General features: G+C 36.9%; 1 protein-coding gene across 1 annotated transcript in view; it reads left to right on the top strand.

Annotated features, from left to right (window-relative positions):
• CCDC171 (coiled-coil domain containing 171) overlaps positions 1 to 23,686 on the top strand; it is a 293,576-nt gene that overhangs the window by 71,704 nt on the left and 198,186 nt on the right. The window contains exons 10-11 of the mRNA XM_039240931.1: positions 5,223 to 5,361; positions 19,203 to 19,305. Of these exons, the coding sequence (XP_039096862.1) occupies positions 5,223 to 5,361; positions 19,203 to 19,305 (242 nt within the window). The remainder of the gene's footprint in view (positions 1 to 5,222; positions 5,362 to 19,202; positions 19,306 to 23,686) is intronic.

Below are 23,686 nucleotides of genomic sequence, written 5' to 3'. Positions count from 1 at the left end.
TTGTTTTGTTCATTGCTATTTACCTATGCCTAGAATAGTGCCTGGCACTTAAGAGCTGCTAAAAAAGATTTGCTCAATTATCAAATGAAGGAATAGTTAGTAATTGCCTCATTTTAAATGGAATTAGTTTATATGCACCAATTACTGAATTACTCTTAAATTACTCTCCAATAGGACTGAAAATCTCTCATTATGTTCCTACATCTCAGCAATTCTATTGTTTTAAATTTCTTGTCGGTAAAAAAAAGATAAATAAACTTCTTGTCAGAGACATCCATCTGGATTCTTCTCTCCACCTTCTTCATTCTGAACAGAATTGTTTTTTTAGGCTCCCTGTCACTGTTATCCTGTTGTCCATAATATATCTCTTACTAGCTCATAAATCAGGCCTCAGCAAATACAAATAGATTGAAATCATACCATTGCATATTTCCCAACCACAACTCAATGAAACTTGAAGTCAACCACAAGAAAAAAGTCTGGAAAGACCACAAATATATGGAAGTTAAATAACATCCTACTAAAGGAGAAATGGATCAACCAAGAGATTAAAGAAGATTAAGAAAACACATGGAAACAAATGAAAATGAAAACACAATGGTCCAAAATCTTTGGGATGCAGCAGAAGTGGTCCTAATAGGGAAGTATATAGCAATACAGGTCTGCCTCAAGAAGCTAGAAAAATCTCAAATAAACAACCTAACCTTACACCTAAAGGGCTGGAAAAAGAACAACAAATGAAGCCTAAAGCCAGCAGAAGAAGGGAAATAATGAAGATAGAGCAGAAATAAGTGCTATAGAAATGAAAAACTCCCCAGTAGAACAGATCAATGAAGCCAGGAGCTGGTTCTTTGAAAAAATTAATACAATTGATAACCCCTGACCAAACTTATCAAAAAGAAAAGAGAAAGGACCCAAATAAATAAAATCACAAATAAGAAAAAAAGAAATAACAGTCAACAGCAAAGAAATAGAAACAATTATGAAAGAACATTATGGAAAATTATATGCCAACAAATCGGACAATTTTGAAAAAATGAATAAATTTCTAGAAACATATAAACTACCAAAACTGAAACAGGAAGAAATAGAGAAATTGAATAGACTGATAATGAGCAAAGAAATTGAATCAGTAATCAAAAATCTTCTAATAAACAAACGTCCAGGGCCAGATGGCTCCACAGGGGAAGTCTACCAAATATTTATTTATTTGTTTTTAAAAGCTTATTTATTTTAACAGAGAGAGAGGGAGAGAGATGGTGAAGGAGGGGCAGAGACAGAGAACCCCAAGCAGGCTCCTCACTGTCAGCGTGGAGCCTGACATGGGGCTTGATTTCATAAACTGTGAGATCATGACCTGAGGCAAAGTCAGGGCTTGGTTGTTCAGCCTGTCTGAGCCACGCAGGTGCCTGTCTACCAAGTATTTACTTATTTATTTATTTAATAAGTTTATTTGTTTTGGGGGAGAGAGAGAAAGAGAGAGAGAGAGAGATCACATGCACAAGCAGGGGAGGGGCAGAGAGAGAGGGAGAGACAGAATCCCAAGAGGCTATGTGCCCCAACAGCGCAGAGCCTGATGTGGGCCTCAGACTCACACTGTGAGACCATGACCTGAGCCAAGATCAAGAGTTGGACGCTTAACTGACTGCGCCACCCAGGCACCCTTCTACCAAACATTTAAAGAAGACTTAATACTTATTCTTCTCAAACTATTCCAGAAACTAGAAATGGAAGGAAAACTTCCAAACTCGTTCTATGAGGTCAGCATTACTCTGATTCCAAAACCAGACAAAGAATCCACTAAAAAAGAGAACTACGGGCCAATATCAGTGATGAATATGGGCATAAAAATTCTCAACAAAATACTAGCAAATTGAATCCAACAGTACATTAAAAAAAATCATTTGCCACAATCAAGTGGGATTTATTCCTGGGCTGCAGGGGTGGTTCAATATTTGCAAATCAGCATGATACACCACATTAATAAAAGAAAGGGTAAGAACCAGATGATCCTCTCAATAGATGCAGAAAAAGCATTTGACAAAGTACAACACTTATTCTTGATAAAAACCCTCAACAAAGTAGGTTTTTTTCTTTTTTAAATTAATGTATATTTATTTTGGGGTGGGAGGGGCTGAGAGAGAGGGAGACACAGAATCCGAAGCCAGCTCCAGGCTCTGAGCTGTCAGCACCCCCTGAGTTGGACACTTAATTGACTGAGCCACCGGGTGCCCTAAACCTCAAAGAGTAGGTTTTGAGGGAATATACCACAACATAATAAAGGCCACATATGGAATACTCATGGCTAATATCATTCTCAATGGGGAAAAAACTGAGAGCTTTTCCTCTGTGGTTAAGATCAAGATAGGGATGTCCACTTTCACCAGTTATTTAACATAGTACTGGAAGCCCTAGCCTCAGCAATCAGACAACAAAAAAGAAATAAAAGTCATCCAAATTGGCAAGGAAAAAGTTAAACTTTCACTATTTTCAAATGACATGATACTCTGTAGTAGACTCAAAAGACTCCACCAAAAAAATTGCTAGAACTGATCCACAAATTCAGTAAAGTTGCAGGATACAATATCAACAACACACAGAAATCTGTTGCATTTCTTTTTTTTTTAATGTTTTATTTATTTCTAGGAGAGAGAGAGAGAGAGAGAGAGACAGCGCGAGCAGGGGAGGGTCAGAGAGAGAGGGAGTCACAGACTGAAACAGGCTCCAGGCTCTGAGCTGGCAGTCAGCACAGAGCCCGACGCGGGGCTCGAACCCACGAACCGCGAGATCATGACCTAAGCGAAAGTTGGACGCTTAACTGACTAAGCCACCCAGGCGCCCTGAAATCTGTTGCATTTCTATACTCCAGTAATGAAACAGCAGAAAGAGAAATAAAGAAATCGATACCATTTATAATTGCACCAAAAACCATAAGATACTTAGGATTAAACCTAACTGACGAGGTAAAAGGTCTGTACTCTGAAACCTATAAAACACTGATGAAAGAAATTGAAGATGACACAAAGAAATGGTAAAACATTCCATGGTCATGGATTGGAAGAACCAATATTGTTAAAATGGCTATACTGCCCAAAGCAATCTACACATTTAATGGAATCCCTATCAAAATACCACTAGCATTTTTCACAGAGCTAGAATAAACAATCCTAAAATTTGGATATAACTACAAAAGATTCTGAATAGCCAAAGCAATCTTGGCAAAGCAAAGCAAAGCTGGAAGCATCAATTTCAGACTGCAAGTTATATTACAAAGCTATAGCGATAGAGACAGTATGATACTGGCACAAAAACAGACACATAGATCAATGGAACAGAATAGCAAACCCAGAAATGGAACCACAACTATATGGTCAGCTAATCTTCAACAAAGCAGGAAAGAATATCCAATGGAAAAAAAGAGTCTCTTCAACAAATGGTGTTGGGTAAAGTGGAGAGCAACTTGAAAAAGGATGAAACTGGACCACTTTCTTACACCATACACAAAAATAAATTCAAAATGGATGAAAGAACTAAATGTGAGACAGGAAATCATCAAAATCCTAGGGGAGAACACAGGCAGTAACTTCTCTGACATCATCTGTGGCAACTTCTTACTAGATAGGTCTTCTGAGGCAAGGGAAACAAAAGCAAAAATAAACCATTGGGACTTCACCAAGGTAAATATATTCTACAAAGTGAAGGAAACAACAAAACTAAAAGACAACCTTTGTAATCGGAGAAGATATTTGTAAATGACTTATCTGATAAAGAACAAAACCTATAAAGAACTTATTAAACTCATTACTCAACAAACAAATAATCCCATTAAAAATGGGTAGAAGACATGAATGGATATTTTTCCAAAGAAAAGATCCAAAATGGCTAACAGATACATGAAAAGGTGCTCAACATCACTCATCATCAGGAAAATACAAATTAGAACCATGATGGGGTACCACGTCACACCTGTCAGAATGGCTAAAGTTAGCAACACAAGAAACAATAGATGTTGGCAAGGATGCAGAGAAGAGGGAGCCCTCTTGCACTTTTGTTGGGAATGCAAACTGGTGCAGCCATTCTGGAAAATGGTGTGGAGTTTCCTCAGAAGGTTAGAAGTAGAATTATCCTATGATCTAGCAATTGCACTACTAGGTGTTTAATCAAAGGATACAAAAACCCTGATTTGAAGGGTTACCTGCACCACATTGTTCACCGCAGCATTGTCAACAATAGCCAAATTATAGAAAGAGCCCAAATGTCCACTGACTGAATGAATGGATAAAGAAGAGGTTCTATATATGTGTGTGTATTTATACACACAAACACGCACACAGTGGGATAATTCTCAGCCATCAAAAAGAATGAAATCTTGCCATTTGCAGTGATGTGGATGGAGCTAGAGAGTATTATGCTAAGCGAAATAAGTCAGAGAAAAACAAATACCGTATGATTTCCCTCATAGGTGGGATTTAAAAAACAAAACAGATGAATGTAGGGAAAAAAAGAGGCAAGCCAAGAAATAGACCCGCAACTATAGAGAACAAACTGAGGGTTGCTGGAGGGAGGTGGGTAGAAGATGGGCTAAATGGGTGATGGGTACCAAGAAGTGCACTTGTGATGAGCACCGGGTGTTGAATGAAAGTGACGAATCACTATATTCTACACCTGAAACTAACATTACACTGTATGTTAACTAATGGGAAAAAGAAAGCAAATAATTTTATGTGTTTTCATCATGAATATGTATGATTTTTGATGATTCTTTCTTTTGGACTTTATACGCCATCATTCTAAGTTCCACTTACATGGACATTCACGAATAAAACATTTGTTCCATTTCTAATGTTGTATTTTGATCTGAAAATTGTTTGATAGAACTGTTTTCTGTCTTGCGGCAATTTCTGAGCTAACTGAACTGAGGTGTGTGGGTTTTGTTCATCAAAGATAATGGTGAGAACAAATCAACACTAAACAAATCGATTTTGTTTGTAACCTTGGGCATAGTAAAATACCTATGAACAGAGGGGTGAGGTATTATTCCTTTAAAGTCTTTCATTTAAGAATATGCCATCCTTTCTGTTTGGAAAAAGGAGAAGTAGTCTTTAAAAGCCTTTGGCACAAACACATAATAGATAATACATCTGCCAGTCATGTTAAAGCTATGTAATAGGACTTGATAAAACTGTATTTGAAAAATCTGCTCTGACCCTTTAACTTTTCAGATTAGAAAGAGAGTATTTCTCCAAAACCAAGAAACTAAATGAAGAGATCGAGGAACAGAAGAAAGTAATTATAGACCTTTCAAAGAGACTCCAGTATAATGAAAAAAGTTGCAGTGAATTACAGGAAGAACTTGTAATGGTAAGGATAAAAAAGAAAACCCTATGGCAATTACTTTATTGGGTCATATCTGATGTTTAACAGGTTTTTTCCCCTCACTACATGCCATGAGATAATAGTATGAAAGTAATTTTGGTGACATTGATATAAAATTTTGAAACCAGAGATGGTGATTACAACAAAGATATATTTAAGAATCATCTCTTCTTTAGAAAAATTGGGAAAACTAGTTGAACTAGTGAAAACTGAATTATAGAATATTTTAGAATTTATTCAAGGGTTTACCTTTTCCTTTTTCTTGCTTTCTTCCCCCCCAGTGCATAGGACAATGATACTTAGATGAGAGGAGGATCAGGGTTTATAATCAATAAATCTAATGATTCAAAGACTCCCTTTTATAGTCATTTTGTACCTGATCATTTTGTTTCCATTTCCCAATAATCCAGCTTTCACGCCATCACCACATTTGTCTTCCTAAGGTATTGATCTGATCTTGTCACCCTCACTTTATTAAAAAACCATCAGTGTCTCCTTGTTGTTTTCAGAATGCAGGTCAGCAATCTAAGACCCCTTTCTTTGTGCCTCCATGTTAACTCTTCGAGCTTCTTCCATTTCCATTGCCCTCTTACCTTGCCGCAGCCACATTCCACATTAGCGTACTCTTGGCTTCCTAAACACATTGTGTATTTTTGTGTCTTCCTGCTTTCGTTAAGGCTGTTCATTTTTTGGACCCACGTTGGCTGAACTGCTCCTTTTTTTTTTTTTTTTTTTCCCTTTAGTAAACTCCTATGTATCCTATAATGCCCTGTTCTAACATCTTGCAATCTGTGATGCCTTCCACGATTCCATCCTTCCCCACTCTCCCAACCTTTTAGTCGGAACTTTTCCTTTTCTCAACTTTGTGTTTCTTTCGTACTTAGTTTAGCATCTTCACCACAGTTTAGCACAACACTTCCCCAAATCTGATGTGTATTATCTCTCCCAAGAGACTGTGAGTGCATTGAGGTTAACTTAATTCATTTTACATGCCAAGATTCCACCACAGTGTGTGCGTCCATAAACATTTATTGGATGCGTTTATTTGGTTTTTGCAGCACACGGCTATTCTACAGTTTGCTGGGAACCCGAAGAAGGAGGGCATAAAATCTAGAGTAATACCCTGTTTCTTCTTTGTCTTCTCACATGTATACCTTTTGCAGATACTGGCCACTTCACTTTCAACTCTTAGTGATATCAGTTATTGAAGAAAATGAATGGTTTTTTTTTTCCCTTGTCAAAAAAGATGGAGACTCTGGGTTATATTAAGAAGTAGTGGCCAGGGGCACCTGGGTGGCTCAGTCAGTTAAGCGTCCGACTTCAGCTCAGGTCATTATCTCACGGTTTGTGAGTTTGAGCCTGGCATCAAGCTCTTTGCTGACAGTTCAGAGCCTGGAGCCTGCTTTGTGGCCTGTCTCCCTCTCTCTCTGCCCCTACCCCAATCATGCTCTCTCTCTCTGTCTCTCAAAAATAAATAAATGTTAAAAAAAAATTAAAAAAAGAAGTAGTGGTCAAATCAGTGCTGCTCAGATAGAAAGGTAGTGTTGAGATAAAATTTACACTCTATCACTTTCAAATGATCTAATGTTATGTACAGTCTTCATTCAACCCAGGACATTCAATGTGTTTTGATTCAGGGACTGATGCTACTTTTTGCTGTTTGGTTAAATTAGTAGCTTGAGTACTTTGGATGTGGAGTTTTAGAACAGTTCAGAGCTCTCTGTGGAGCATACTTTACTGCCTGTTCACTCTCATGTGCTACCCTAAATTTCATGGGCTATCCTACCTCTTAACTCCTGGTTCAGGAGGTAAATCGTTGGTGGAGAAAAACATGTGAGAGCCATTGAGCTGAGTCATGGGTTTGGTCTTCTTGCTTATGGACCCTGTTTTCAATAGTTTGGAAAGTTAGCCAGTTCTGACTAAGAATGTGACAGGGAAGATAGTCACGAACATAAGTTGCATGAATTCTCCTCAGTTGGCCTTCTAGCACTCCAGTGACAAGGTACAAAATAAAAGAGGCCTGGGTTTATTCACTATAGAGGATACTAGTGCTCTGTGATTAAAAAATTTTACTTGGGGGCGCCTGGGTGACCCAGTGGGTTAAATGTTTGACTTTGGCTTAGGTCATGATCTCACGGTTCGTGGGTTTGAGCCCCGCATCCGGCTCTGTGCTGACAGCTCAGAGCCTGGAGCCTGCTTTGGATTCTGTATTTCCCCCTCTCTCTCTGACCCTCCCTTACTCATGCTCATGTTCTGTCTTTCAAAAATAAATAAACATAAAAAAATTTAAAAATGCATTAAAATAGTATATTTTTTTTACTTGGTGCTGACAGGTTTTTATTTTTCAGCTTTGCAGTGTGGCACATGATCTGAAATAAGGCAAGTTGCAACCTTGTTTGGGTCTACTTGCTTGTTTGGGTGTCATCCTGTAAAGCACTATTGTTCAGATCATAGTGTGGAAGATTACAGGCCAGTTGTTTCTTCAAAGCTTAATGGATTACTAAATGTGGTTGCTCTGTGAATAGTAGTTACTTGCTGCAGAACTAATGGGATGTTCAGAAAACTTATTCAAATTGCCCTAAGTGATCTTCAGTTTATATGGTTCAACCTATTTGTATTTTCCTCCCTATTTTTCATCTCTCTTAAATCCATAGTTTTATGTCTTATTTTTCTTCCATCTTTCTGTTTCCTTTGCTCTTCTTTTTTCTTTCCCTTCCCTATAATGAGCTTTCTAACTTGTTCTATTTTCTGATTAGAACTATTATTCTCTATCTCTTTACCTGGCTATAATATGAAATTCAAGAATTATTTAATGAACATTTGTTTAATGAAAATACTGTTCCTTTACATAGTAAGTACAGTGTTTTTCTTTTTATAAAAAATTCATCTATCATGTTTCCTAAATATGTTTTTCTTGTACATATTCCTTTATTATTATTATTTTCCAATAGATTGGTAGCCTTTGGGCCACCTTTGGGGTGGGGGTGGGCAAAAGTTTAAACATTTTTTTCTCTTGGGGGCACCTGGGTGGCTCAGTTAAACATTTGGTTCTTGATTTCAGCTCAGGTCAAGATCTCACAGTCGTGGGATCAAGCCACACATTGGGCTTTGTGCTGTGAGCACGGAAGTTGCTTGGGTTTCTCTCTCCCTCTCTCTTTGCCCCTTCCCCACTCATGTGTGTGTGCATTCTCTCTCTCTAAGTAAATAAAGATTAAAAATTTTTTTCTAAAAAGATATCTGTCAAATTAAAAATATTAAATCATAAAAAATAGAATGTTTCTAGTTTTGCATCCTAGAGCTGGCTATTATTATTTTTGCTTTGAATTCATGATTGGTTTTGACTGAAGAGAAAATGACTTAAGAGAAAGAATTTACCTTTTGCTTTTGGAAATGAAACTTTATTTGTTTATTTATTTAAAATGTTTATTTATTTTTGTGAGAGAGACAGTGCAAGCAGTGGAGGGGCAGAGAGAGAGAGGGAGACACAGAATCTGAAGCAGGATTTAGGCTCTGAGCTGTCAGCGCATAGCCTGACATGGGGATTGAACCCATGAACTGTGAGATCATGCCCTGAGCCAATGTCAAGATGCTTAACTGACTGAGCCACCCTGGTGCCCCCACATTCACATTTCTTTTGAACATAATATTTTCAATATTTACGAGAATATAGATGAGAGATAATTTTTCTCTTCCTTTGAGGTGACAGCCTGTTTTCTAATTTAGGTCATGTTCATGGTCATTGTTCAAGCGTTCATCTTTATCTTCCTCTGTTGCATTGCAAGAGAAAATTAAAGCCATTTTCCTCTTATGTTTACTATTGAGATCAAGGTGTTAATTAATGATATTCAGAGACTTCAGGAAGCCTTTGACACTTAAAAATAATAGTCATATAACTTAGCTTTTTAGAGCTGGAGGGGGTCATAGAGATTGCCTAAGTCAGGATACACGAAATGTTAATCAACCAGTTGAAAGGGATAGCTCCCGTTTCAGGAAATATAATACAAATACAGAACATCATTCTGGAAAAGCCCAAACTGGGTATGTTGAGTCTTTTGTTGGTATTTAAGAAAAATAAACCCAGATGACTTTAATTGTACTTTTATATTAATGAAATTCCTATTCAGTGTATGGATTTGGAAGATATGATTGAGAAATGAATCATATATTATTATTATATTTAATGCCATAGAATTAATAGAATTTCAACATAAGACATCTAAAGATTTAACCAAATTAGTTTCACGTTCTCAGTTACACACTATTGAATTTGACTTTGAAAAGTTTTGATTAAAATTGAACTATTAATTTCACAATCTATGAATTTAATAATGATTTAATCAACCACTAAATAAAACTGACTTTCTAATTTAAGTTGCTTAGTGATTATGCTCATTAAAGTCCATCTGAGGCTCAACATATCCAGTTGGGTCTTTTAGTCATTATGGTGAGTTTTTATATTTGCTTCTCTTGAAGCAAGGGAGCTATCATTTTTAAATTGGTATTATTAGGATTTGCTTTGTGCTTTCTACAATGAAATTTTTTTAAGTCCATCATTTCTTGAGATTTGTTTTTCTGCCACTCAGTAATATTTAGTTACAGCTCTAGGAGAGACCATATATTGAAAAGGGAATTCTAGTTCTCATGAGGTTTAGTTCAAAGAATATTTTATTCTCTAAAGAACTTGTGATTGAAAATGGTCAAGTGTACGTTTTTTTCCCTATACTTTTGGGGTTTAAGTGATTATATAATATAATGATTGCTAGCATTGGATCGGATTTTGAAAAGTGCTTTGATTGCTATACTTTGTGGTAAAGTTAATGTTTCTTGATAATATTTTTGCTTCATATGATCTGTTAGGTTTGCTTTAGAATGGCATGTCTCTGATTTTGCAGTTGTTAAAAACTAACGGGATAGTAAGCATTCTATTCTGATTTTTTACCAAAAAATTGTTGATTCCTCCAGAATAGGGGTAGAATTTGTATATGAACATTGTTTTTGCTTATATAAAAATCACTTTCTGTCTTTTTTAGTGGCCCTTAAAAATTTAATAGTTTTAAATAACACTAACCATAATTAAATGTTTATTAAATGGCTGGCTTTCTAAATTTATAATGTGAGCATAAAGCTTTTTTAGTAAGCTTTTTGAAATTATTTCTTTTTCCTTTTATTTTGAAATTTATTCTTATATAAATTACTAAGCTTTGAAAATTCAAATTTCATCTTTGACCTGGGAAAAAATAAGATGGCATTTAGTGTGTGTGTGTGTGTGTGTGTGTGTGTGTGTGTGTGTGTGATAGAGAGAGAGGCAGAGAGAGAGGGAGAGAGATTTCTTTATGTCAAGGCCCATATTCAGATTGGAAGGCAGCATCTATAGAAAAATAAACTAATTATAAATCTACATAGGGAGGGTGACATTTTATCTTATGAAAGTAACAATTGGGAACAGAATATTTACATCCATGGCAGGAGCTTAGGCAAGCAAAGTAAGAGGTATTAGTTATCATTAATATGATTGAGGGAGGGGTGCCGGGATGGCTCAGTTAGTTATGCCTCTGAGTTTTGATTTCAGCTCCGGTCATGATCTCACAATTGTGAAATCAAACCCTAATTGTTGGGCTCTGCTCTGAGTTTGGTACCTGTTTGAGGTTCTCTCTCTTTGCCCCTCTCTCCTGTTTGTATTCGTGCTTACGCTCTCTCTCTTCCCAAAAGATTATGATTGAGGGAAAGCGGCAGATAGTGATGATAATGAAAGCTGACTGGATCAAGTTCAGATCAGCTGAGCAAACTCTCCTTGTGTCCTACAAATGTTTGTGTGCCTGGTGGCTCAGTTGGTTGGGTGTTCGACTCTTGATTTCAGCTCAGGTCATTATCTCACAGTTTGTGAGTTCGAGCCCCGCATTGGGCTCTTCACTGACAGTGTGGAGCCTGCTTGGGATTCTCTCTCTCCCTCTCTCTCTGCTCCTCTTTGCTCACATGCATGCTCCCTCTCTCTCTCAAAATAAATGAATAAACATTAAAAAAATTCAAAAATTATAGTGATTACATATCACCGCTACAAAAGTTCAACCTATGTTTACAGTACAAGTTTCACTTAAAAATCTTCGTAATTAAATAAAGGCATTAATTTTTTTTGCCATTTTTAACCTTATTAACTGTGTCCCTTATTTACTTTTACTGTTATTTATGGCTTGAATCAACTATTTCCACTGCAGATCAGGAGGACCCATTTATCAATTTCTAGATATGAATATTTGCATATGCTTTTAATATGTTTCTTCAAGAGATTGCATTAGAAATTTTTATTCATATGCATATCCATTTGTGATATTCATACACGGTTAGTAAACAAGTGAAGGATGTGTCTTTGTAGAGTACAGAAAGATAAGCTGATTATGGAAGAAACAACGAGAATGACACGTTAGACTAAGCCAGCAATTCATTCATGTTAGCAGTGTATGAGATACAGTATACCAGGATGGAAATATAACTTAGGTCTTAGTCATCTCATTGTGCTTTCTGGGTAAAGGTATTTTATAACCAACCTTGATTCCTCTTTAATGATACAATAAGGTCTGCCAGTCACACATTTTTCTCAACTTTCCTTGAATATTTTTATATTTTTAGTTCCCTGTCTACACTGCTTGTAGATTCATTATGACATCTAAAGTAGTCATTGGTTCATGGTGAGTAATCAATAAATGTTCATCTAAATGTCGTCTGGTTACCCAACACAGCATAAGAGCTTTTTATAGTTAGGGTAACAAACTCTTTATATGGATTATGTCCAAGGAAAAAAGAAGTGAATCCTTTTATCCTATGGTTTTCCTTTTAAACTGCTGTGGATGTTTAGAATTATAGAATTATAGAATTATAGAATTTGTTAAATCAACAATGCAACATTAACCTAAACTTACTCTCTATGTCACAGGATAAAACATGTCAATCAAAAATTAGAAACTTAGTATTTTATTCTTGCTTGGTGCTTTATTTTCAACCCACCAGTTTACTTAGCAGATAAATTCTGCTTTCACTCTAGCATTTTCTGCCCATCAAAAAGCTATTAAGAGAACTAGCAACTCTGGGAAAAATATTTAAATATAAGTACAATCCACATTTCAGAAAAGCCCAAACACTTTTGCCATATGAATGAAGAATGAAAGCTTCAAAATTGTAAAACCAAAATGATTTATTGGGAAGGAAAATTGGCAACTGTAAAACAATGACAGTGTTTCTGGTCAGTAGTTGATTCATATACCTAGTTATTAAATGTAAGTCAAATTTGTATTATGAGACTATTAGCCAGATATCTTTGTAGAAAATTATACTGCTACTAATTATGAATGTAATAGCAACTTTTTGGCATAGTTAATTATTTTTAAGCCTTCTCATTGGTCAAACCTTTTCTTTACTTGGAAACATTTTATGCTAGTCGGTGTTTCCTGGCTAATTTAACATTAAATTTGGTTTTAAACTGTCATGGTGTTGAAATTTTAGCTCTTCTTTAGTCAGGTTTGAGCCCTATAGTTGAGAGAGAAGAATTATTGTTGAATTCCGATTTTAATTGAACTCTTTATATTAAGCTGATTCCAAGTATGCAGTTTGTGTGGCTTTTACAGTTATATTTCTGTAAATATTTAATCCCTTGATATTGATGAGGATTTAGCCTCAATCAGCATACATTTTGGAGACAAACTGATCTGGGTTTCAATTTCAGCCCTGTCTCATAATAGTTGTGTGACCTTTAGTGATATTATCCTTCTGAATCTGTTTGCTTATTTGTAAAGTGGTGCTAATAATCTCAACTGTGCAGGTTTTTTTTTTTTTTTGTTTTGTTTTTTTTGTTTTTTGAGAGAGAGTGCTTGCTTGTGCACGTGTGCATGAGCAGGACAGGGGGAGAGAGAGAGAGAGAGAGAGAGAAAGAATCTTAAGGAGGCCTCACACCCAAAATGGAGCCCGACTCAGGGCTAGATTTCATCGACTGATTTCATGACCTGAGTTGAAATCAAGAGTTGGATGCTTAACTGACTGAGCCACCCAGGTGCTCCTTAACTGTACAGGATTTTTTTTTTTTTTTGACAAGAATTAAAGACAGTACAGGTACTGAAGTAACAGAGGGCATTTTTGTGTTTCTGTTTGAGTATAACTTGTGAATATGATGCTGGAGTTCTGGAAATATAATTGTATGATAATACTAGGAAAATACTGTTTAAGAAGGTCTTTAGGATATTAAAATATATTACAGAGAAGAACTTCTGGATGATAGTGTAAAGATCTTGGTAAACCCTCTACCTAGCAGAACAACAATTTAACGGATGAAAATTTTAAAAAAATCATATAAATTCTAGAAATTGTCCTAAGGGTTAAGGAGAAATTATCATTTAAGAAAATCTACTAATCAAATTAAAAACCTTGGTCCTTTAAAGAACAACATCAAAAATAAAAAGATGACTCCTAAAAAGAGAGAATATTTGCAGATCGTGTATCTGGTAAAAGAATTTTATCCAGAATATATAATGATCTCTAACAATTCAATAATAAAAAAATCCATTTGAAAAATGGACAAATGTTCTGAGCAGAGACTTTCCAGAGAAAACATATAAGTGGCCAATAAACCCATGAAAAAATGCTCAGTATCTTCAGTCATCTGGAAAATGCAAATCAAAACCATAATGAGGTATACAAAAAAAATTAAAAACCATAATGACAAGTTATGTCACAGATACTTTGATAGCTATAATAAAAAAATAAGGTAATAACAATTTATTAGCGAGAATGTGAAAAAATTGGAATTCTCATACACTACTGTTGGGAATGTATAATGATGCCCCCCACTTTGTAAAACAGTTTGGAAGTTTCTCAAAATGTTTAAGTTGGAGTTACCATATGACCTTGCAATGGTACTCTTGGGGATATACCCACTAGAAATGAAAGTATACACTCATGTGTTCATAGCAGCACTTTATATAACAGCCATAATGTTGAAACAACTCAGATGTCCATCAGCTGCTGAGTGGGTGGACAAAAGTTGTTATATCCATAGAATGGAATATGAATCAGGCATAAAGAAAAAAAAATGAAGTACTGATCATCAAATGAAGTTCAGTGTGGATGAACCTTGGACAAATTAAGCTAAGTGTAAGAAGCCACACACAAAAAGCCACATAGTGAGTGATTCCATTTATATGAAGTGCCCAGAGAAGGCAAATCTGTAGAGATAGAACATAGATTAGAGTTGCTGAGGGTGGAAGGGACTGATGGGTACGGGGTTTCTTGCTGGTGTGAAGGAAGTGTTCAAAATTGATTGTGGTGTTGGTTGCATAATTTGATGAATCTACTAAAAACCATTGAATTGTATACTTTAAGTGGATTCATTATATGGGATGTAAATTATATCTCAAACCATTAAAAAGAAGAAAATCAAACAAATTTCAGTAAGAACAGTGAGAATCTAGGGCATTTGAGTGATAGTTGGTTCCCTAACCCCTTTTCCGTCCTGCTCCCTGTCACAGAGGCTGTACCCTAGGTGGTTGCAGCCAGGAAGATGGGCCCTTCCTCTCTCCCTGGCATTTAGGTTGGGGCCATGCTTTCTTCCTGGCAGAGGCAGACTGCTGGAATGTCTGAACCTTCAGAGCCTTGTGTTGCAGCAGTTTTATTCCGGGCAGGCATGAGTGAGAGGACCAGATCACTCTTCCTCCGCCCAGACCTCACTTGTAATGCTGACGCTCTGTGCCAGTCTTGGTAGGTCAACAAATGTGGGACAGTTGCTCCTACCCCAGAATACCAGAGGTTGCAATGCCCCAATGGCCACTTACAGAGCAAGATTATTGTCCTGGAAAAAGTGGGCCTCCACACCCAAATCCAATCAGGGGCACAAGGTTTCTGGCCAGGACGAAGGGCAGGCTGGCCTTCAGGGGAAGGAGTGCTGTACTTCTGCTTGAGGAGACTTACCTTATGTGGAGTAGAAAGTGGAAAATTCCATGGTGAAGGGCATTGTTGACAACAATATGAATCTGGGGGAAGAGCGATTAAGAGGAACCTGGTACCTCTATGATACAATAACATGGCATGGCAGCCAGAAGTTTAAAGTAAAGAACTAGAGAGAGAGAGAGCCAAGAGGAACCCTCATGGGGTCACAGTGAGTCAGTGATGGGGAAGGCTGTGTACTTGTGGTAGGCGCAGCCACTCAAGAGCAACTTGGGCAGGATGTGAGGCAGACGGGAAGCGTGCCCCAAGCTACACGCTACACACACACACACACACACACACACACACACACACACACACACCCCAACGCAGAGCGGAAGCCTTACTAGCCTGAGGGGCACAAACACAGCCAAAGACTGACCGAACATTAAGGTATTCTGACCCGGAGGTGATTTCTTGGAAGCCAGGCTTCAATATAACATCACAGTCATGCCTGACAGTCTGTGTGCGGGCCGCAGGATGCACCCTCCCAGGCGTCAACAGAAAATGAGGTGTGGCTGAAAGGAGTTTGTTGTGAATAACAGAAGACTTCCATTTCACCTTTCTGACCCTGGAGTTATTTCAGGAACTGGGAACAAAACTAAACAATATAGTAAAAGGTGGACTTTGGACTCTTTGAAGGGAAATTACAAGGGCTTTAAGAGCTATGTGCCTGACTCATGGATAAAGACTAGATATATTTCTTACTATAAATCACAATATCACAGTGTGCCAGTCAATATTTTAAGGATACATTATCCCAGAGTTTTCAGATAATTGGACATACATAAGAGGAAATAATAGAACTAAGTCCCTGCCATATTGCTTATATCAAACAAATTTTAGATTGATCAAAGAACCATAAAAAAAGATGAAAAAACACTGGAAGGAAATGGGAATTAGGTATTTTATAATCTTGGAGTAAAGAAGGTCTGACCCAAAATCTAGGAGTCCCAAAGCAAATTAATTGGTACATTTGATCACTTAAAAAAATATAATTTTGTTTCTACGAGCATGATTAGGAGGTGAATGACAAATTGGCAATAATAATTTGCAACATGTATGACAAAGGGATCATTTCTGTAATTTAGAAAGGACTATTACAAATCACTATGGTCAATATAGACAACGTAATGTAAAAATGGACGCATGATGTGGAAAGGCCTTCTTAGGGAAAGAGGTACAGGTGGCTCATAAACATATGAAAAGATCCTTAATCTTATTTAAAATTAAAGAAATGCACGTTAAAATAAGTTGATAATGCCTCTCATTGGGAAGATACTGAGAAATAGGCACTTATACTGGACATGGTATTATATATTGGTAGGACTCTTCAGAGCAATTTGGTAACACTTGTCTAAAAATAGATGTTCATATCCTTTTACCCATCAAACCTATCTCTAGCAGTTTATTGAACAGGTATACTTGTATGTTTATGCAAAGATATATGAGTGCACATACAGGGATGTATACTATACTGTTATCAGTAATAGCAAAAATAACCTGTAGGTTTTAGCAATAGGGGACTGGTTAAATTAATTAATGGTACATCTAAACAATGTAACAAGTAAGTTATATAGCAGCATGTGTACTATGATCCTATTTGAATTGAAATTTATAGACATGTAATATGTATTTTATATAAAAATATTTTTTTTAACTTTTTTGATATTCAGTCTTGTCTAGGTGCTGGGAATACACTGGTGAGGACAAAAACCCCACCATGTCTCCTTTCACAGGAGAACTTAAATTGTGTGAAATAGACACTAATAAAAGACCTATTCAAATAAATATTGAATCATAATATAATAATAAAAGACTTATTCAAATAAACATAGAATCATAATGTAATAATTATTGAGAAGGATCTTACAGAGGGAATTGATATAGTCAAGGGGGCAAAGTGAAGGATGACTTTTCTGAAAAAGTGATAATTGAACTGACATCTAAAGAAAGTATTATTAGTTTTATATGTTTTAGGATATAATTTTGTCTTGTATTATCTATTCTCCCATTTCTTCTCTCTATTTAAGCACTCTTTCACTGGTGTTCCACTTCATCATTTTCCATGAATTTATTTTTTATTTTATTTTATTATTTTATTATATTTTATTTTATTATTCCATTTATTTTATTTTATTTTATATCAGAAATTTTTTTTAATGTTTATTTATTTTGAGAGAGAGACAGACAGAGTGCTAGCAGGGGAGGGGCAGAGAGAGAGGAGGACAGAATCTGAAGCGGGTTCCAGGCTCTGAGCTGTCAGCACAGAGCCTGATGCAGAGCTTGAATCCACAAGCAGTGAGATCATACCTGAGCTGAAGATGGAGGCTCAACCGACTAGGCCACCAGGTGCCCCTCTTCATCAGCTTTTAAATATGCTTAAGTTTCTTATGTATTAAAAAAAAGCAAAACTCTTATCCAACTTCATTCTTCTTTCCAACTTCTTCCCTTTATTTCTTCTTCCCTTCTTACCAGGAAAGGGTTGTCTAAACCTCCTGTTTCCACGGACTTACCTCACATTCAATTAGGACAAAAAACAAAATTCAGGCTGCTGCTTCAACCTAATCCAGTCTGAGTTATAACAGATTTCATCAAGGTCACCAGTGACCTCTATGCCCGTTGAACAGTATTTGGTCTCCATTTTGTTCGAATATTCTGTGACATTAGACATAATTGACAACTCTGTCTTTGGAATGTTCTCAGTTTTCATGACACTATACTTTTCTGTTTTTCTTTCTCTTTTTTCAATCTTCTTTGCTGTTTTTTTTTTTTTTTTCTATTAACTTCTGTAGTTCCTTAAGGCCTTGTCCTAGGTTCTTTTCTCTTCTTGCCTAATGTCCTGTAGGTAAGCCTCAGGAAGTATCTGCATGTGATTTCCAAACCTATTCCTGACTTCTGAGTTTTATACCATTATGTCCAGCTGCCTCCCATATTTTTCTATTTTATTTGTTCTTTGTTAATTCAAATTTATTTATTTAAAACTTATTTGTCATGTGTTGTGCTAGTGCTGGGAATGTCCTGAAAGCTATTTCCAATGGAATGTGATCGAAACTGAATTCAATTGTTATCCCTGCCAAAAAAAAAAAAAAAAGAAATCCCAAGCAAGTAAATAAACAAAAACAGCCAATATAAGATTTTTTCTACCTTTATTGTTCTCACTGTAGTACTGAAATCTGCCAGTTCTTCTAGCCTGAAACTTGGGATCCCTCTTGACTTCTCCTTCTACCTAAGCATTTACCCAAGGTCATCAATTCTATCCAATCCAATCCAGTCCAATCCAGTTACATCAAATCTAGTTTAATCTGTTGAAGTCTTAACCCAATGCAGTGTCCCAACGCCTGGCTGTTCCATCTTCTAAATATGTTGATCCCATCCTTCCTTTTCACGACTAAGAGCCTTGCCTACGCTACCATTTCCTCTGTGTAGGCTGCTGCAGTTCCTTCTGTGTGGTCATACTGTATTGACTTTTGACCACCATCTGGCCATTTGCCACATGACTGCAATTTTGATCTTGTAAAGTGTTTCCTAATTCCTCTTTGTCTCAATTTTCTTATCTGTAAAATTGGGATAATAATAGCCCTTCCCTCTTGGGTTGCTGTGAGGATAAAAATAATTATTATGTTTAAAATGGTGTCAAGCACTAAGCTCTCAATAAATCGTTATCGAGACCTTACACAGAATTACATTCAGCCAAATCAAAGGTATGATTAAGACAGAAAGAGGTTTATTAATAATAGATTTGAATGGAGTAATTATTAGCTTGTTTATACTTAATAGTGCCATGTATGTTATGTTCACACAAATCTATAACTCTTATAATACATGACCTTATTATGTGTAATTGTTTTCTTAATTAAAAGGCTAAGAAGCACCAGGCCTTTCTAGTAGAGACATGTGAAAATAACGTGAAAGAATTGGAATCGATCTTGGACAGCTTTACTGTGTCGGGCCAGTGGACATCAGGTTAGTTGAAGGTATAAGATGACAGTTGCATCTGTCAGTGTTCCAAAGTCACTACATTTTGGGAATTCTGCAGATGCCTCTTCCAGTCCCTTATCTCAACGTGTTTCGATTTGATGACATGATAAGAGCGGTTCTCACAGCGGTCAGTTGGCCTAGCTGGCTGAGAAAGGGTGACGGAATGTGGACCTGCTGCTGCCCTCCCAGAACTTGATTTACAAGTGTTGGGGTCTGTATGATTGGACAGACAAGGGCTCACTTGCTGTGTTCTGAATCCAACTGAGAAAAGAGTCCTTACAGTATACCTGCGAGGGGAACAGATGTTTCCATCAAACTGAGCCAAATTCTGAGGCAACCTTCAACAACTTAAAGGTCATGCATTCAAAAGGTTATGTAGGACACAGCCTGTAACATAGTGCATATGCTAAGCTGGTTTTCGCCTTCGCTTTCTGCTCCCCTACGTACACTCTGCAGGTTGGAGTGCTTAGGAAAAATGTTTTGGTTTTAGTATTAGCGTGGCTATTAAGATAAAGAAGTATAAAAATTGTATATTAGGTAGGCATATTTTGGGAACTAGTGGAAACATTGGCTGGCTAATGAATGCTGTTCACGATTTTCTTCTTCCTTCATTTTTTTGTGTTTATGCCATTATGTTTGTCAGAGTAGCTTTCCCTTGAATACTTTTACTTTTCTACCTCAATTTTCTTTTTTCCTACTGTCAGCATCGAGTTATTTAGTTGTTTTCTGACCCAACTGTGTTCTTCAAAAAGCATGTAAAATTAAATTCATTACACTTTAAAATTGAACTCCTGGACTCAGTTATTTGAAGGAGTCAAACAGATATTTGGCAAATGAGGGCTTTAGGAACTTGTAAGTTCAGGAACATTTGTTGTGCTTTAAAAGCAGAGGGCTATATGATCAGGGCCCATTTGTACCTTATAGATCTGCAGATTTGTGCTGGTGAACTGTTAGAAATTTAGTGTGTTTTTCTATTATCTGTTTTTTTTTTTTGTCTCCTGTTTTCCTTTATACTATTTTAGACATAATTATAAAATTAACAGGTAACTTTTTTTTAAATTAAAAACTTCCCCCCAAACATTAGTGTTTCATGGTTTGCTACTATGGAAAAATCAAGGTGTATAAAATGGCATAAAAATATAGATATCCTTGGGGTGTCTGGGTGGGTTAGTTGGTTGTGTCTCCGAACTGGGCCCAGGTGGTAATCTTGCGGTTCTTGAGTTTGGGCCCTGTACTGTCAGTTCAGATCCTGTGTCCCCCCTCCCTGCACTTTCGCTGTCTCCTCCCACCCCCGTTTGTGCTCTTCCTCTCTCAAAAGTAAATACACATTAAAAAAAAATAGATATCCAGTGTTCAGTTATATTTGGTAAAGCTGTGGAGACTGAAATTTTCTGCTGTAAGGCTGAGATGTGTTGCTTAGTGGTGTTATGAGCTTTAAAAATGGTTAAATTATCATAGTATATCTGATATGTGTTACTTTAAATATTTCCTCAGAGCTGAATTCAAAAAACTAAAAATATTGAGGTCATATCTCCTTTGAATTTTAAAATGAAATAGTTGATAACAAAGCAACTCACAAGCTATCACTAAGCCTATAGGAAAAGACTATTAACGTTTTTCTTTTTCTTTTCATCTTTCAGTAATCATCTTTTTTAAACTCCTGGTTTCCCATATAAATGCACACTCTATATATCATAGAGAAGACATTTCTGGAAAAGGGACCGCATGGTGAATTGGTGATATTTCTATTGCTGTGGAGTGGGTTTTGTTTCCGTACGGTGCTGGTTATTTACTCTTTTGCCCACCAAGAGCCATTTTTCTCTGAACTGTGGATATTTACAGAAACGTGGACATGTTCAGAGGACCAGTAAGCTAGGATAGGGCAGCAAGAACAAGTAAGAGTGGGAGACCAGTGCCCTGTCTTAAGCCTTACGGGCCCAGTGGAGGGCACATTGTCACAATACAAGCCACAGCTGTGGAAGGGAACATGCCTGACAAGAGGAGCGGCTGCCCGGAATGCACCAGAGCAGAGGAAACAGAGTAATCAAACACCATGACCTTCTTTTCTTTCCTTTTTTCTTTCTTCCTCCACCCTCTTAACCTCCTGCTGCTGCACTCACTGTCCAAATCCAGCCAGAAGCCAGAGGGCAGAGGAGCCCAGATCACGCAGTCTGTAGAGGTCAGCCTTTACAAGGCAAAGCGTTTTTTGTTAAAGTAATGTAACAAAATCTGCCATTTCTGGAAATATCTTGGTTAAATTCTCATCTGATGAACTCTTCTGAGTGTGCCATCTCTTTTCCTGCTGGCACCCTGACTCATACCTTTACATGCTTGGGACCAGCTTTCCCTCTGGCCCTCGGCTTCCACAAAACAGCCCTGTAAAACTGTGAAGCATTCCCTGAACCAGTGTAAGGTTAGGGCTTTGTTACTTCACCCAAGAGGTATATAAATAATAATAATAATAATAATATATATCATACAATAATATATATAATATGATATATAAATAATATAAATATAAAATAATATAATAAATATTATATTTTAAATAAATAAATAATATAATAATATAGAAATAATAAATATCTATAATATGTTTAATTATATAATAAATTGATATTAATAAAAATGAATGTATATCAATTATTAACAAATTAATATATATCAATTAATTATATCAATTAAATATATAATATGCTTGATATTTTATGGAAGAACCCAGACAATTATGATCGTCTGCTATGTCAGGCTTGGCTTCACCTACACAAAGTTGAACAAATATTTTGTTCCTTGCAAATAAAGTAATGTAAAAACATATCCGAGTCTAACGTCCTGTGCGTCTGTGTGATATAAACATGTATATATCTCACAGTATATATGTTTTTGAAGAAAAAGTCTATTTCAAATAGAAACATATGTGATGATAGCTTAGCCTTAGAATTTGCTACAAAGTCAATTCAGTTACCTCCAGAAAGGTTTTCAAGAGAGCTCATCTTGTAGACAATACTGCTTTACTTCTTTTTTACCTCTTCGTACCTTTCAGTTCAATATATTCTCGGTATCTACTCCCCACTTCAGGAGAAGCAATCTATGGTAGAGATTTAGATGGGTACAAAATTGTTTGTTTTGACTTGGATTTTAAAATGGGATGAAGGAAAATGACTTTTTCAGATGAACTTTAGTCCAGAGTTGACAGTACCTGCCAGGTGTTCTAGTCCCGTCTTCTTCAGCTTCTGTGGACTTGTACGTTAAGAAATATTTCTGAAGCAAGAGTAACCCTTCAGCTTATCTTCATGTGAGGATGAGGCAAAGTTTCTGTTGGTCCAGGACATTCAGCAGTTTATTTACTTAGAGGATTTAATGTGATTTTCTCACCGTTGATCAGTGTGACAGTTCCCGCCTCATTTCCTAATGCCTCCGGACTCTGCCCCCCCTACTAACCGGTCTCTGCTTCTCCCTGGCTTTCCCTTCAGCCCATTTTCTCTACAGCCACCATCAGGATCATTTGAAAACCTGTCAGAGCATGCCATTCCTTTGCTTTAAATCTTATTGGGCTCTGCATTTCACTAAGCAAAGTAGCCAAAGTGCCAGCAATGGCTTTCTAGACCCTCCATGGTCAGCCCCTATCCTTGATCACCCCTTCGACCTCCCCTCTACCTTTCTCTGTTTGGGCCACTTTGGCCTCTTGCTGTTTCTCGAGCCCACCAAACGTGCTCTCGCCTTGGGGGCCTTTGTGCAGGCTGTTCTTTCTACCTGGAAAGTTCTCCACATAGATGTGTCTGCATAGCTTTCTCTCTTGTCTTTTTAAATTTTATTTATTTTATATTTTAAAAATTTTTATAAGATTTTTTATTTTTTTTTAAGAAATCTCTACCCCCAACAAGGGGCTCAAACTCATGACCCCAAGATGAAGAATGCTCAGATCTCACCCCATGAAGGCTACCCTCTGCTCATTCCCATGTCACTAGTCTCTCTACCTCTCCCTTTTCCGCTCTACTTTTTTCTTCCCCATAGGACTTATGTCTGTCCAACATTTCTACGACACTACATGGTGCACTTATTTTATCTGTATTAGTTGGAATTCTCCAGAGAAGCAGATCCAATAGGATATATATAGGAATGGCTCATGTGGTTATAGAGGCTGGGAAATCCCATGACCTGTGTGGCATCTGCAAACTGAGGAATGAGGAAAGCCGTTGGTATAATTCAGTCTGAACCCAAAGGCCTGAGAACCTAGGGGTTCCTGGGGTCTAAAGGAGGAGATGGAAGTCCCAGCTCAAGAAGAGAGAATTTGTCCTTCTACTGCCATTTTGTCTGTAGTGAGGGGTCGGGAGGCAATGGATTGGATGATGCCTGCCCACATTGG

Source organism: Hyaena hyaena, unplaced genomic scaffold (assembly GCF_003009895.1).
Source record: "Hyaena hyaena isolate Hyena2069 unplaced genomic scaffold, ASM300989v1 scaffold_185, whole genome shotgun sequence".
NCBI lineage: Eukaryota > Metazoa > Chordata > Mammalia > Carnivora > Hyaenidae > Hyaena > Hyaena hyaena.
The sequence above is the reverse complement of the archived record's forward strand: the minus strand, read 5'-3'. Positions and strand labels throughout refer to the sequence as shown.